Source organism: Erinaceus europaeus, chromosome 15 (genome assembly GCF_950295315.1).
Source record: "Erinaceus europaeus chromosome 15, mEriEur2.1, whole genome shotgun sequence".
Lineage (NCBI taxonomy): Eukaryota > Metazoa > Chordata > Mammalia > Eulipotyphla > Erinaceidae > Erinaceus > Erinaceus europaeus.
This window is the reverse complement of record NC_080176.1, coordinates 59,841,940-59,856,888: the sequence shown is the minus strand read 5'-3', so window position 1 is coordinate 59,856,888 and position 14,949 is coordinate 59,841,940. Positions and strand designations below refer to the sequence as shown.

The following is a 14,949-nucleotide window of genomic DNA, read 5'->3' as shown; positions in this document are numbered from 1 at the left end:
CCCCCCAAAAAATATCATATTAAAAGAGGAATGTTGAGGAAAATTAGTTCCAAATGTGCATACAGAATACTTTGTTATTTTCAGTGCCTATGAGACAGAACTCAAGATGAGATAGAAATCTTTACGTGATTATTCATTTCAGTGATTTCCAACTTCCAACCTTGTAATGAAGCAAAATGTCTACTCTCCTTGAAAAAAAAAATGTACCTAAGTCCAGGACAACTGGAGGAGCCTGGAAATATCACCAACAAATCAATTACAACAGCTCAAATAAATAAGTCCCCTTTTAAAAAAATAATAATCTTTATTTATTTATTGGATAGAAACAGCCAGAAATTGAGAGGAAAGGGGAGATAGAGAGGGAAAGAGATAAAAAAAAAAACACAGGCAGTCCTGCTTCACCACTTGTGACATTTCCCCTGCAGGTGGGGACCGGGGACTCAAACCTGGGTCCTTGCACACTATAATGTGTGCACTCAACCAGGTTATTTTTTTTAAAATATTTTTTATTTATTTATTTTATTTATTTATTTTCCCTTTTGTTGCCCTTGTTGTTTTTTATTGTTGTTGTAGTTATTATTGTTGTTACTGATGTTGTCATCAGATAGGACAGAGAGAAATAGAGAGAGGAGGGGAAGACAGAGAGAGGGAGAGAAAGACAGAAACCTATAGACCTGCTTCACTGCCTGTGAAGTAACTCCTCTGAGGTGGGGAGCCGGGGCTCGAACCGGGATCCTTAAGCTGGTCCTTGCACTTCGCGCCACATGCACTTAACCCTCTGTGCTACCGCCAGACTCCCAGTAGGTTCCTTTTTAAAATTGGATATAATTCCATAAAACTAGAGGAATGGCCCCTGAATTGGCAGGAGGGGAAATTCTCTTCTAAGCTTTAAAATAAATAACTCAAGGGCCTCAGAGTAGAAGAACACGGTCAGAGACCTTCTCAATGTGTCACAACAGTGCTCAGCCTTGAATTCCTCCAGGACAAACACAGTCCCTTTGCCTTCTCCCCTACCCTCACTTACTCCCACCCCCAACACATACATACACACACACACACACACACACACACACACACACACACAAGCACCCTTTACTAAAAAAACATAGATTTCTAAGTAAAAAAGGAAATCGCCTAAAATTGAAACTGCTCTAGTCTATTATTGGCAATGGTGACTGTGGGAAGAAATTGAAGGAGGGGTGGGTGCGAGAACATGATGAAAATAATCTGAGTCATCACTTCCTGGAAGAGGTGGCAGAGAAGACAGAGCTGGCTGGGGAGGAGAGGATGGACATGGGCTCTAGCCCTGCCAGCACCTCCCAAGGCAATGAGGGGTGTCACAGACCCTCTTCAGGAATCCCCCCTCTGCAATATGGCCTATGCAGTCTTTCCTGCTCTCTGCTCCCATATTCACAATGGTTCTGACCACTACATCGTTATATTCACAATGGTTCTGACCACTACATCGTTCTTTCTGCTTCCTGGGAGCCTGGAAACCTCAAGGATCTTGCACTACTGACTGCTGCATGCCAAACACCACAGCCATTCTTATAAACAAGAGCAGGCAGGGCCCAACCAGGTGGTGAAGCAGCAGTGGTTATGGGGTTATGGCTGGGTCAACAAACAAGGGCTCTGTCTGCTTCCTAACCAACTCTGCAAATCCAGACTCCTTCCCTCCCCTACAACTCACACCCCAACCCAACTCTGCTATACAACTCCTGCACTGCAGGACAATGCACTGGCATTCGGGGATCTGAGGGACCCACACTGCGTGTCCTAATCACCGTGTTGATGCAAAATGACATCCTTTGATGCAAGGTGGTGCAGAACCAGAGAGAGAGCTCACAGGGTGGGGTGCAGCACAGGTTCTACTCCAGATACCACATGGAGAGGACAATGTTAAGGCAGCAGAGGGGTGCTAGGTGGTGATGCACCTGGTTAAGCAGACATAATAAGAAGCTCAAGGATCCATGCAAGGATCTGGCTTCAAGCCCCAGGGGGTTCCCCACCTGGTGACCTCATGCATGTGCAAAGACCAGGTTCCACTAGATAAATAAACTACCAAATAAATAAAGAAGTAAGCCGCAGACTCAACCTTCCACTAAACTGTGAGTGAGCTGGACAGGTGTTGAAAGAAAACAATGGCAACTACACTGACTCAGATCATGCACACTGAGCCATTACCTGCTGGCCCTGGAGGGGAAGAACTCACCACTTTCTCATTACCTGACACTAAGTACTAGGGGCAGGGACCAGACCTCCACCTAAAATAAGTGCTCAGTGACCCTGGGCTGAGCAAGAGAATGAAGAACTGAAGCCCAGCTCCCCCAGTGAGAAGCCAGGGGAGGACGGCCCATCTGCAAATCTCCTTGAACTCTACCTTCACTTTGGCTTCTTGCAATAACTCAATAATCTTCTCTCTCAGTCATGTTCATGCTGTTCATTCTCTCTCTCCCAGCCCCGCTCATTATGCATTCTGCCTGAATACCACTCAAAATATTTTCTCAATTAATGGGGAAAATAGGAATTTGCCACCCGTCTGCCTCTATTCTGTTGCTTGTCAGCCTTCAGCAGCTATTTCAATCCTGAGTCTGTGCCGGCTGCTGCTAATCTCACTCCTTTAACCTCTGGCCTTGCCCTCTGCAAACCCTCCAGCCTGTGCCTTCTCATCTTTCAAGCCTGGACACTCTGGCCCCGAGCTGAATTCTCTGGCTACCATGTAGAACTCAGGGGAATAGGGCCCCTGAGATGAATTTGAATCAACAGAGCAGCTGAGATCAAAGAAGGATTAGAAAAGTCCAGGTGGTGGCACACCTGGTTGAGTGCACACGTTTCAATGCACAAGGACCAAGGTTCAAGACCCTGGTCCCTACCTGCAGAGGAAAGCTTTGAGAGTGCTAAGCAATGCTACAGGTGTCTCTCTAGCTCTCTCCCTCTCTATCACCCCCTTCCCTTTTGATTTCTCTCTATTTTACAAATAGAGATTATAATAATTTTTAAAAGCCTGCATGGTAAGAAAAAATCTACAGGCCTGAAAGATACCATCATGCGGGAAGCCATCAGTTGTCCCCAACTCAACCTCCACCACTAGCCTGAGTCCGTGTGGAGCACCCACTCTCCCCTCCTAGTCTCTGCCTTGAGAATCTCCTCTCAGAGTCGGGTGGTTGTTAAGCACATATAGTATGAAATACAAGGACTGTAGCAAGGATCTGGGTTCAAGCCCCTGCCTTCCACCTGCATGGGGAGAAGCTTTACAGGTGGCAAAGTAATTCTACAGGCCTCCTTCTCGACCTCTCCCTCCTCTCTCAATTTCTCTGTCCTATCCAATCAAATGGGAAAAAAATTAAAAATAAAGTAGTCACCAGGAACAGCGGATTCATAGTGCTGGCACCCACTGAGTGATAACCTGGAGGCAGAAAGAGAGAGAGAGAAAGAGAGAGAGAGAACCTTCTCTCTACTCTGGCCCTGCTCCCCAGCCCCACAGCGCAGCTACCCCAGGCGAGTGTGGCTCAGAGTTGAGACGCCCAGGGCTGACTGTCAGAGGCCCACACTGGGGTGGGTAGTATCCAGAGCTCCTAGCTGACATCTCACGTTCATCCAAGCCACAAGGCAGTTTCCTTGCACTGGCCCTACCTCTTCTACCCAATGTAATTTTTCAGACTCCCGCTCCTCTCCCAGTCATCCACCCCACCCACCATATCTAATATCAGACTACCGCCCTGTTTTCCCACCATGGTCTGTTTCTACCAGTATTGAAGCGATGTTACTTCTGGGTTTGTTTGTTTGTTTTTTAATCTTTATTTATTGGATAGAGACAGCCAGAAATTGAGAGGAAAGGGGTAACAGAGAGGGATAGAAACAGAGAGTCACCTGCAGACCTACTTCACCACTCAGAAAGGTTCCCCCTGCAGGTGGGCAGTGGGGACTCAAACCCAGGTCCTTGTGAATTGTAAGATGGGCTCTCAACCAGGTACACCATCACTGGGCCCCATGGCACTATTTCTGTGAAGGCTGGAGGAAGGTGGAAGAATCCCTACAGCCCTTTTCTTGTTCAGTAACTACTCTGCTGTCTGATAGCATGCACTCCTTCCCATGTAATTAACTGTGCTGTCTCTCGGCTCCTTAGAAGTAAGACCGCCAGGTCCTAGGCAGCATTATGCAGGGTAAATCATGTTTAAGTAAGCGCATAACCAGTGGGTCAGTTTTCTCTTTTGTCTTGGTCGTGACCATTATTTAGCTGGGTTCTCCAAGCTCCAGTCAGTGAGGCTTTCATGTCAGGCCAGTATTCAAAGACCAACGGAACCCACCTCCACGCCCCCACTGCCAGCCCCTCTTCTATGAATACAGCGTGTACAGGGCATCTGGGAAATAAAAGCTCCTTTATCCCAGTCTCCTGGGCAAAGCTGTGGTGGGTTCAGGAGAACTCACAAGAGAAGTGCCAGACTGCAGTAAGATGTGTCAAGCAAAGAGGCTGGGCAGATGCCATGCAGTGGCCAGAACTGACCAAGGCAGTCAAGGCCCATCTTTTCCAGGACCCAGCATTGTGATGACTAGAACGAGCGATATTTTTGTTTGTTTTCTTTTGTGTTTCATCTTCAGTCTGCCACTGATTGGTTATGTGATCTTGGGTGTATCATGAGACATCAGTGATCTGGGCTCTGTGTCCTCATCTGTAAAAGGTAGCCTGCTCTGAGGATCTTCAAGGTCTCTTTCAGTTTTCATGTTCTTTGTGTGTTTCTATCAAGCAGTGGCAGAAGCTCAACCCCCTCAGATAGCAAAGGAGAAAGCCACCTCGCAGTAGATAAAAAAGGGGTGTCGTCTTCTGAAGAGATGAAAGCATCTACTTCCTTTAGAGCCAGGGCTGGCCTTGGAATAAAGAAAAGAGGAGAGGAAGAGATGGAGGAAGTGCAGGATCCTCTTTTGTCAAATGAAAAGTTAAGGTTCAAGAAAGTTGCCGCTGGCATCAGCAGCACAGAGCAAATGGTTAGTGGTGTTGGAAATGAACACAGACAGGCTTCAAATCTTGTCCCAGATTCACATCATACTATATACCACCTTGCCCGTGGGATGATAACCAGAGGAATTTCTGCCATGTAGTTTTTAAAGGTTTGGTTTTATGATTCTCTTGGGCCAACAGGACATCCTAGAAGTCTGACACAAGTGCTGGCCAAACACGCTACATATTCAATCCTGTCTTCTTCAGGAGCACAGGCTTTAGTCAGGTCTTCAGTGCAGTTTCTAATACTCATGACCTCCGCACCTTGGTTCAGCCCTTCCACAGAGCAGGTGTCACTCAGCATACATCACTTCGATTCACAGAAGCCCCTGAAGACGGCAAGTGAGGGAAGTCAGACTGACACACCTGGTTAAGTGCACATAGTGCTAAGCATAAGGATCCAGGTTCAAGCCCCACACCCACACCCTACCAGCAGGGGGCAGGCTTCTTAAGTAGTGAAGCGGGTCTGCAGGTGTCTCCTCTCTCCCTCTCTATCATCCCCTCCTCTCTCAATTTCACTCTGTCCTATTAAAAAAATATATGCCCTCCAGGAGCAGTGAATTTGTATACCAGCACCAAGCACCAGGGATAATCCTGGAGGGAAAAAGAAAAAAAAAGAAAAGAAAAGAGAGAATGAATGGGTTTCAAGCAGCAGTGTTTCTGACACAGAACTATTCAGTTGGTGGCCAAATATTGACCCTACCTTAGGTCTCTTTGATTATAACTCGTAAGACAAGAGAGGAAGCTACTCCATGTATGTGCTCTGCATCATACAGAACACACACTATTAATTCAGTCTGAGAAGCACGAGGTAAAGATGAAAGAGAGGGAGGCAGGCGCTGTTTAAGCACTCACTACAGTGCACAATGACCCAGGTTCAAGCCCCTGGTTGTCACCTACAAGGGCAAAGCTTCATGAGTGGTGAAGCAGGGCTGTAGGCATCTCTGTCTCTCTTCCTCTCTATCTCCCCCTCTCATTTTTTTCTTGTCTTTATTTAACTATTAATTAAGTAAAAAATATTAGAGAGATCATGGCAACAAGAGACTCAGGTGAGGAATACAGGATAGGAACACAAGGAAGACCACTGTAGCTGTTGGTTAGAAATGTCCCAAAATAATATAAACAGGATCTACCTCGATGCTAGGTTCTTTTCAGTACAAACACACAGGCACTTATGAATGCCGTTTATACACATACACATATCCAGACACCTTCCTGCTGAAAAAAGAGGGGCAATATGCAAATGATGACACAAAGATCTGCTTCAATGGGGAGTCTGGGCAGACAAGGACCAACTGGAAGTGACCACAAATGGCTTCCACTCCTGGATATGCTTACCATGGACACTATCAAGATTTGCTATAACTGGTCCATTCTTTCACACTACTGCCCTATTCCCCCACCTTCAGAAGGTGTGGGAAATTCTCCCATTGTTGTCAGTTTTCACTTTGCTTCTAACAGAAAAGCACAGTGTTGTGTTGTTTTGTTTGTTTTTTTTTTTCCCACTCAAATTAACTTTGGATGGGTCATATTTAAGGTAAGTGAAATTGTATCTGAGACAGGATGATGGTGAAAACAAATATACCTTGAGGTGTTTTCCCTCCATTTCCATAGAAGCCTTGTTTGGAGAATAAAACAAAGGAGATTCATTGATCTCCACGACCAGGAGGGCTGAACAGTAGCAACGGAATGGGAACCAGAACAGAGCTATAAACAAAGCAGACTGGGAGTACCAATGAAACTATCAGATAAAACCCAAAACTTAGGGGCTGGGCAGTAGCACACCTGATTGAGCACACATGTTACAATGTACAAGGGCCTAGGTTCAAGCCTCAAGACCCCACCTGGAAGAAGAAACCTCCATAAGTGGTGATGCTGGTGTCACTGATTCTCTCCCTCTGTCTCCTCCTTCCCTCTCAATTTCTGGCTGTCTCTATCCAATCAACAACTAAGGATAATTAAAAAAAATAATAATAAACTCCATACTTCTGGAGTGATAACCCTGAAATATAGAGTTGATGATTTTTTCTTTCTTTTTGACCTCCCAATTCTAAGTTTCTACCATTACTAGAAGAAACTATTCTCCAAGACAAAAGGGCTCGACTTGGAAACTGCACATGCCTTCAGTCTTGTTCACATGTGGAACTTCCTAGTCAGCTTATTTCTAAATGTCACTAAGACACATGTGAATTCTTAATAAAATGAGTCAATGGCAATGGATTCTTAAGAAGAAAACTGTCTTTCACTATGTCTCGGGAGTCAACATGCTAGAGAACTATCCTTGTCACCTGTTAGGGTGAGGGTGTCTGGAGTTCTTCAATGCGACAGCAAAAAACAAGGTCACCGGCACTGGGCATAGTGCTCCTGGTTGAGCACACATAGTATTATGCAGAAGGACCCAGGTTCAAGCTCCCGGTCCCCACCTATGGGGAGAGGGGAAGCTTGACAATCAATGAAATAATACTGCAGGTATCTCTGTCTCCCTCTCCTTTCCCTCAATTTCTCCCTGTCCTACCAAATAAATCAATATTTTAAATAAACTAAAGGCATTTTGTCTCTTGGATGTATGCCCTAGTTCATCTCTATTTCTTGTTCAATTCTGTGCTGCTTCTCCATGGTGCTGGCTATACAAGAATGCCCCACTCTGCAAAGGTTCACTCTAGGCCACTCCATATTCACAAAAGACCTAGGTGAGTACCTGTTTTTAAGAACCCAAAGAAACCTGAGGAGTATTTTTACTTTATCCACCAAAGGCAGAAAGTGAGACTGCAGGTCAGCGTTGGTTTTGAAGGAATGTGCACTCCAATGCTGATCACAGCAAGATCCCCCCAGGAATGGCTTCACGCAGAATGTTTACTTAGCATAGAGTTTGTGCTGCTGTTAAAGATTAGTTTTTTTTTTAATTTGTTGTTGTTGCTTGTTTGTTTGTTTGTTTATTTTGCCTTCAGGATGGGTGATAGGGAGAGAGACAGAGACACCTGCGGCCCTGCTTCACCACTTGTGAAGCTTTCCCTCTGCTTTTCTCTGGTGGGAATCAGGGGCTTGAACCTAGGCAGGACATTATGTATGTAATGTGAGTGCTTAACCAGGTGTGCCACCACCCAGGCCCCCAGAAATTTTTGTGTTTGAGTGTATGATGAGATTTTAGTCCAGGCTTATGGTCAGCACTGCTTCTCTCTCTTCCTCTTTTTGGCTTTACTGGAAATTTCAAGGACATCTCCTTGATTAAATCCATCAATACCTCAAAGCCACATGTGACATCCAGAACAGACATCTTCAACTTCTGCTTCAAGGTGCTTCTTGCCTCTCTTTTCAACTAGTCACAAAGTGCCCTTAGCTCTCAATCACATCACCCAGTCAACTATTAAATAATTTGAGGATTTTGACATACTTCCTCCTCGTGCAGATGCTAAGGAGAAGTGTTTCTGTCTCAGTTCCAATGTAGACATAGCTGACACGATTCCACTTGAAACATTAAAGAAATACTTTCCACTTTTATCACTGTGACAGTATGGGGCAAGCAGTAAAAGTGACTGAAGAAAATGTCTTTGAGTAAATGGATGACAGTAATGAATGAGCTCTTTGGCTGAGAACACTGCTGTCAACAGGGAAATTCAAGAACTGCCAGACTCAGCTCTATGACTCTCCCTTTTTTAGGGGTTCTCTCTGGGTTCTGCAAAGCCCACTGTTGTGAAGTCAACATTTTAACCTGAATTATTTCCTCCCATTCCTTCTGCCTCTCCCATTTTGGGTCTTGAACTCTGGACAGGGACTATGGAAAATCCAATGTTACCTGGCAGCACTGAGCACAGGGACAACTCTCGTGTACCTGAAGACACCTGTGCCTTTTGCCACCAGTATACAGATGCCAGACTTGCAACTCCCTCACCCAGAGGAATGTGTCTGCTGGCCATCTTCTAGCTCTGTGTGAAGAAGAGAATTCATAGTCAGCATTCTCTCATTTCCTGTGGCAAGGAGCTCATAGGAACTCTACCGGGTCAGTTCAGGAGCTCCACTGTGTGTGAACGCAAGCCCACCACAAGACTTTGGCTTTATTGATAATGTGCCTGCATACCTGTTTTCACTAAAGAGAATCTCAAAAGCATTTTCACTTTTATGACAAAAAGTGACAAGTGATAATCACATTCAGAGCTTGTTTGCAGCCACAAGTTCAAAGACAGAACATAACTCAAGCAGTGAGAGTGGCCTCAGCCTATCTTTCCCTTTATGTCACAGAATTTGTGTAACTTGCTAAGATTCAGCAGATCATGTGGTATGTGAGGAAATAATCATAGTGTTGCCCTAGAAATTAAGGGCAGTTGCAGTGTCATTTTACACTATTTTGGTATTCCAAAAGGGTGACCAGCGACAAACAGGCTACTTCTGTGAAGGATAACTGCTACCTGTCCACTGAAGCTGTGACATTTCTTATGGTTCATCCTAATAGGAATCTACAATGCGCTTGAAGATATTACACAGACGCACACATTGATTTTATGTTATCTAGGAAATTCTAAATACTCAAAAAGAAGCACAAGAGAAAACTCTGACCTTTCTGCCTCTCTGTGTCTTTCTGCTGTGTTTGCTTGATATTCCATTCAGAGGATCATCAGGTCCCCTGACAGCCTGGGTCCTGGTCCCAGACTGATGGTGAAAGAAGGAACAAAAGGGCATATTTAAAATCCATTTTTAAAAATCCATATTTAAAAACAGCTCTACAGACTTTATAGATTCTTGCCAATTTGAGGAACTCACTCTGGGTTCACTTGTTCACTTTTTCTCTGCCTCTCCAAAGGAGAAAAGACAAGCAAGCAAAACCAAGAAGAAAAAAAAAACCACTACTTCCTGGAAGACTGAGAAGAAAGAACAGAAAGGAGCAGAGTGCAGAAGGCTGAGCCCTGCAGGAGCAGAGACCACCAGAGCACTTCACTTACCATGTCTCAAGAAAACTGGAGAGGATGGTGGTCTGGGAGGTGGGGCAGTGGAGAAAGCCTTGGACTCTGAACCATGAGGTCTTGAGTTGAACTCCCAGCAGCACATGTACCAGAGTGATATCTGGTTCTCTCTCCCCTCCTATCTACCTCATTAATAAATAAGTGAAGTATTTAGAAAAGAAAACTGGAGGGAGTCGGGCTGTAGCGCAGCGGGTTAAGCGCAGGTGGCGCAAAGCACAAGAACCGGCATAAGGATCCCGGTTCGAACCCCAGCTCCCCACCTGCAGGGGAGTCGCTTCACAGGCAGTGAAGCAGGTCTGCAGGTGTCTATCTTTCTCTCCTCCTCTCTGTCTTCCCCTCCTCTCTCCATTTCTCTCTGTCCTATCCAACAACAACGACAACAACAATAATAACTACAACAATAAAACAACAAGGGCAACAAAAGGGAATAAATAAATAAAATAAAATATTAAAAAAAAAAAGAAAACTGGAGGGAACAGAGTGATGACACACCTTGTTGAAATCACATGCTACAGTCTGCAAGGATCCAGGTTCAAGCCCCTAGTCCTTACCTTCAGGGAGAAATCTTTGTGTGTGGTGAAGCAGGGTTGCAGGTATCTCTCTGATTCTCTCCCCTCTCTACCTCACCCTTCCCTCACAATTTTGGGCTGTCTCTATCCAATAAATAGTTAATTTAAAAAAGAAAGGGAGGAAGGAAGGAAAGAAGGAAAGAAGAAAAGGAGGGAGGGAGGGAGGGAGGGAGGGAGGGAGGATGAATGTGTGGTACTCTCACAGAGCTGAGGTAGTATCACATTGTTGTCTTTGCATTTTTCTGACAATCAATGACTTAGGCAATTTTTCATATATCTGTTGGCCTTTTGTATCATTTCTGTAGTGAATATTCTGTCCATATCCTCTCCCCATTTTTGGATGAGGTCATTTGTTTTCTTGTTGTTAAGTTTGGCAAGCTCTTTTTATATTTTGGTTATTAGCCTCGTGTTTGATATATGGCATGTAAAGATGGTCTCTCATTCTATGAGGGGTCATTTGGGTGATTTGTTTGTTTTTCTGTGCAGACCTTTTCAATTCAATGTAGTTTCAGAAGCTTTTGAATTTGATATAGTTTATTTTTGTATTCGCCTTCTTTGCAATTGAGTTTGTATCATCAAAGATGTCCTTGAGTTTAGATGGGAAAGAGTTCAACCACTATTTTCCTCTAAGTATTTGACAGTTTCTGAAGTAATATCCAAGTCCTTAATCCATTTGGAGTTTAATTTTGTTTCTGGTGACATGTAGTAGTTCAGTTTCATTCTTCTGCATGTTTCAACCCAATTTTTCCAGTACCACTTATTGAAGAGGCCTTCCTTTCTCCATTTAATAGTTTGGGCCCCCTTATAAAAAATTAGATGTCCATAGGTGTGTGGGGGGTATTTCTGAGCTTTCAACTATGTTCCACTGATCTGTGTACCTATTTCTGTTCTAGTACCAGTAGTTTTTATTACAATGGCCTTATAATATAGTTTGAGATCTGGGAGTATGATGCCTCCATTTCTGTTTCACTTTCTCAAAATTGTTTTGGTGATTCTGGGTGTTTCATGGTTCCAAATAAGTGTTTCTAATTTTTTTGATATTCTTTTAAAGAAATTTTATGGGACCCTATGGGTATTCCATTAAATTTATATATTATATATGGCTCTGGGTGGAATATTCATTTTGATGGTGTTAATTCTTCTAATTCATGAACATGGGATATCTTTCTAGTTCTTTGTATCATTTTATATATCCATGAGTAGTGAATTGTACTTTCCAAGCTGGATAAGAGCAAGAAAACAGCACACTTTAATTGATCACTACCAGGCCACCTCATCATTTGGTGCGCTGGTCAGGGAATCTGAGAATCTCGCATAGATATGATAGGTCTAGTTCTCTAATGGATCCCTCTCTCCACCATCACTAGTCATCCACCATCACTAGTCATCTTGATCAGGAATAACATCACAAAACCTCTTGTGGGCCTCCACAGGACATTTCCTTCAATGTAGAACAACAGTGGTAGAAACTTCCCCACTCTCCAAAGAAAGGTTGGGTCAACATACTCTGCAACTGAAGGAAGACTGGTCCTGAAATGAGTGCAGGCTAGAATGTTCCCAGCTGTGATCATGGAATATGTGTTCAAAATGACAGGAATGCAGAGGTACAAAGGGTTCTGTGCTAAATATGAATAGACATGGGTCCTAGGTCAGTCAGACTGATGGGGTTTACAGTTAATGGTATTTATATACTTTTCCCATATTTGGTGGCTACTCTCTGCCCTGATTCAGCTTTCTAGTCCTTTTTCCAACTATGACACCATCTCCCCAGACAATAATTTGGGTCCACCTGCATATTAGATGTCAGGTGAAGGCAAAAACTAGTAAAATCATGGGCCCCTTGGAATATACCTAAAGTAGAACTACTGGTTTTTTTTCCAAATGTAGACCCCAAATCTTCATCTGCAATATTCTTGCCTTTAGGTTCAGGACTAGTCAACAATTTGTTCTGCTTTATATCTTAACTTTTCCAGCCACCAGGTTCCAGATGCTACCAACCTGATTTCCCTGGGCAGAGGACCTCATCAATGTGTCCTGGAGCCCTGCCTCCCCAGATCACTCTCCAGAGTCCTACCCCCACCAGGGAAAGATAAAAACATCCTGGGGGGTATGGATCAACCTGTCAATGCCCATGTCCAGCAGTGAAGAAATTATAGAAGCCAGTGTTCTCATCTTCTACACCCCATAAAAAAGTTTAGCTCATACTCCCAGAGGGATAAAGAATAAGGAAGCTTCCAGTGGAGGTAATGAGATATATAATTCTGATGGTGGTAACGGTGCAGAATTGTACCCCTCTTATCTCACAATCTAGTCGATTGTTATTAAATCACTAGTTAAAAAAATAAACTGTTAAAAAAAAAAAAGGAAAACTAGACAGTATATGTTAGAGTATCTCCTAACTCTGTAGAAAGTTGGTGTTTTTTTTTTTTTTTAACTTTCACACTATTTAAGCAACTGTCTCAGGGTGCCCTGGCATTGTGTTAGTGGTTCCACATTTACAGACTGAGATGGAGGCATCGTGAAAGGGCTTCTACAGATTGTCTCCTGAGCTTTTGACTCAGCCCTGATTCTCACATCAGTCTTGGTGTGACCTTCTGAATCACCTCTTCTGGACACTTCCCTGAAGCTTGAGGAGTAGCAGAGGACTAGTGCTGCCTGAGCCTGAGACCCACTCCTGGTGAGGTCTCTGTGCCTCCATTTAATGCCTTTAATGCCTATAAAATGGGGATGGAAACATCCCATTAGGGGGCCAGGCAGTGGTGCACCTGATTAAGCACACATACTAAAAAGCACAAGGACCTGCACAAGGATCCAGGTTCAAGTCCAAATTCCCCACCTATAGGGGAGGAAGTTTTGCAAGCAGTGAAGTAGGACTGCATGTGTCTCTCTTTTTCTCTTCCTCTCTATCTCCTCCTCCTCTCTCAATTTTGATCTGGCCTATCTAATAAAATGGAAAAAGATAAAATGGCGACCAGGAGCAGTGGATTTGTAGCACTGGCACCGAGCCCAAGTGATAACCCTGGAGGCAAAAGGAGGAAGGAAGGGAGGGAGGAAGGGAGGGAGGAAGGAATGAAGGAATGGAGGGAGGAAGGAAGGGAGGGAGGAAGAGAGGAAGGAAGGGGAGAAGGAAAGAAGAAGGGAGAGAAAGAGGGAGGTAGGAAGGGAGGGAAGGAGGGAAAGGAGGGAAACATCCCATTATAGTGGTGATCACAGAGCATCTAGCAAACACTGTGTGTCAACTCTATGGCCAAGTTTCCTGTCATTCTGAGTACCAAAGTGGGGTCTCACATCCTAAACCAAACCTGCACAACCAACTGCCTTTTTCTGCCACCTGAGTTGACCATGTTGGGCCTCTTGTATGCAGCCTCATATGCTCCAGCAGAAGACTGAAAAGTCTGAACACCAAGTGCTTTTCCAGAAAGTCTCCAAGGACAGCAAGGTCTAAACTTGACAAACTGTAGGATCTCTGTGGCTTGTGGGATGAGATGTGAACAGGAAGAAAAAACCTGGTTAGCAGTGTTTCCAATTATTTTTGCTGTTTTTTTAACATGTTTTTTTCTACCCTGTCAAAGGATTAACATGCAGGTTCTCTAACAAGGGGGTCCCCCACTTACAGCTGGCAGTGGCAGCTGCAACCTCTAACTCCCCTAAAGAATGGCAGGGAATCGAATCAAAAAGAAAAGCAAGTGTACAACCTTTCCTCTGGGAGCAGGAAACACAATACCAGGCTTGTGGACCCCAGCTCTGACTGGAGGTTGCCTTGGAACAAAGGGAAATGGGTACTTAAAAAAAAAAAAAAAGGAAGAAAGAAAAATCTTCTGAAAGCCAACTCAGCAGATGTTTTTTTCCAGGGCTTCATAAGAAGGGGGAGAAAAGGGGGGTAGGGGATGGACACTGAGATCCCACAACTGCCACCAGGATACAGATGACTGAGAAGTGACAAAGATGGGTACACAGGGCTGACCTCTCACCCTGGAATCTCACAAAAGGGCGATGCGGCTGGTATCTAGACTAGCCTGCTGACCTCAGTCAACCTGCAGCTGCTGTTTTTGTGACCCAAGACTAGGGGCTTTCTTCAAAGCAGGGGAGTGAGGGGAGGAGAGGCTGTCAAAAACTCTGGAAAAGTTGAGTTAGAGATGGGGTGGGGGAGGGCCCCACTGCTAGAGGACAGTGCAACAACAGCAGAACATCTTCTTCTGTTCCCACTGTGCTGTTCCTATTCCACAGCCCGATCCCAGGTATTCATCCAGATCTTCAAAATCATATAGAAAGAAGAGAGTCTCGGGGCCAGGTGGTGGCCATCTGGTTGAATGCACAAATTACAATTCACAAGGACCCAGGTTCTAGCCCCTAGTCCCCACCTGCAGAAGAAAAGCTTGATGAGTGGTGAAGCAGAGCATTAGGTGTCTCTCTGTCTCTCTCCCTATCT

At 44.4% G+C, this 14,949-nt stretch overlaps 1 protein-coding gene across 3 annotated transcripts in view; it reads right to left on the bottom strand.

The window, feature by feature from the left end:
- SETBP1 (SET binding protein 1) overlaps window positions 1–14,949 on the bottom strand; it is a 467,429-nt gene that overhangs the window by 414,266 nt on the left and 38,214 nt on the right. For 2 of the 3 annotated variants that reach the window (XM_060173802.1, XM_060173803.1), the window contains exon 3: window positions 9,548–9,640. The exons of the other annotated variant lie outside the window; for it this stretch is intronic. In XM_060173802.1, the coding sequence (XP_060029785.1) occupies window positions 9,548–9,640 (93 nt within the window). The remainder of the gene's footprint in view (window positions 1–9,547; window positions 9,641–14,949) is intronic. 3 annotated transcript variants of the gene reach the window in all.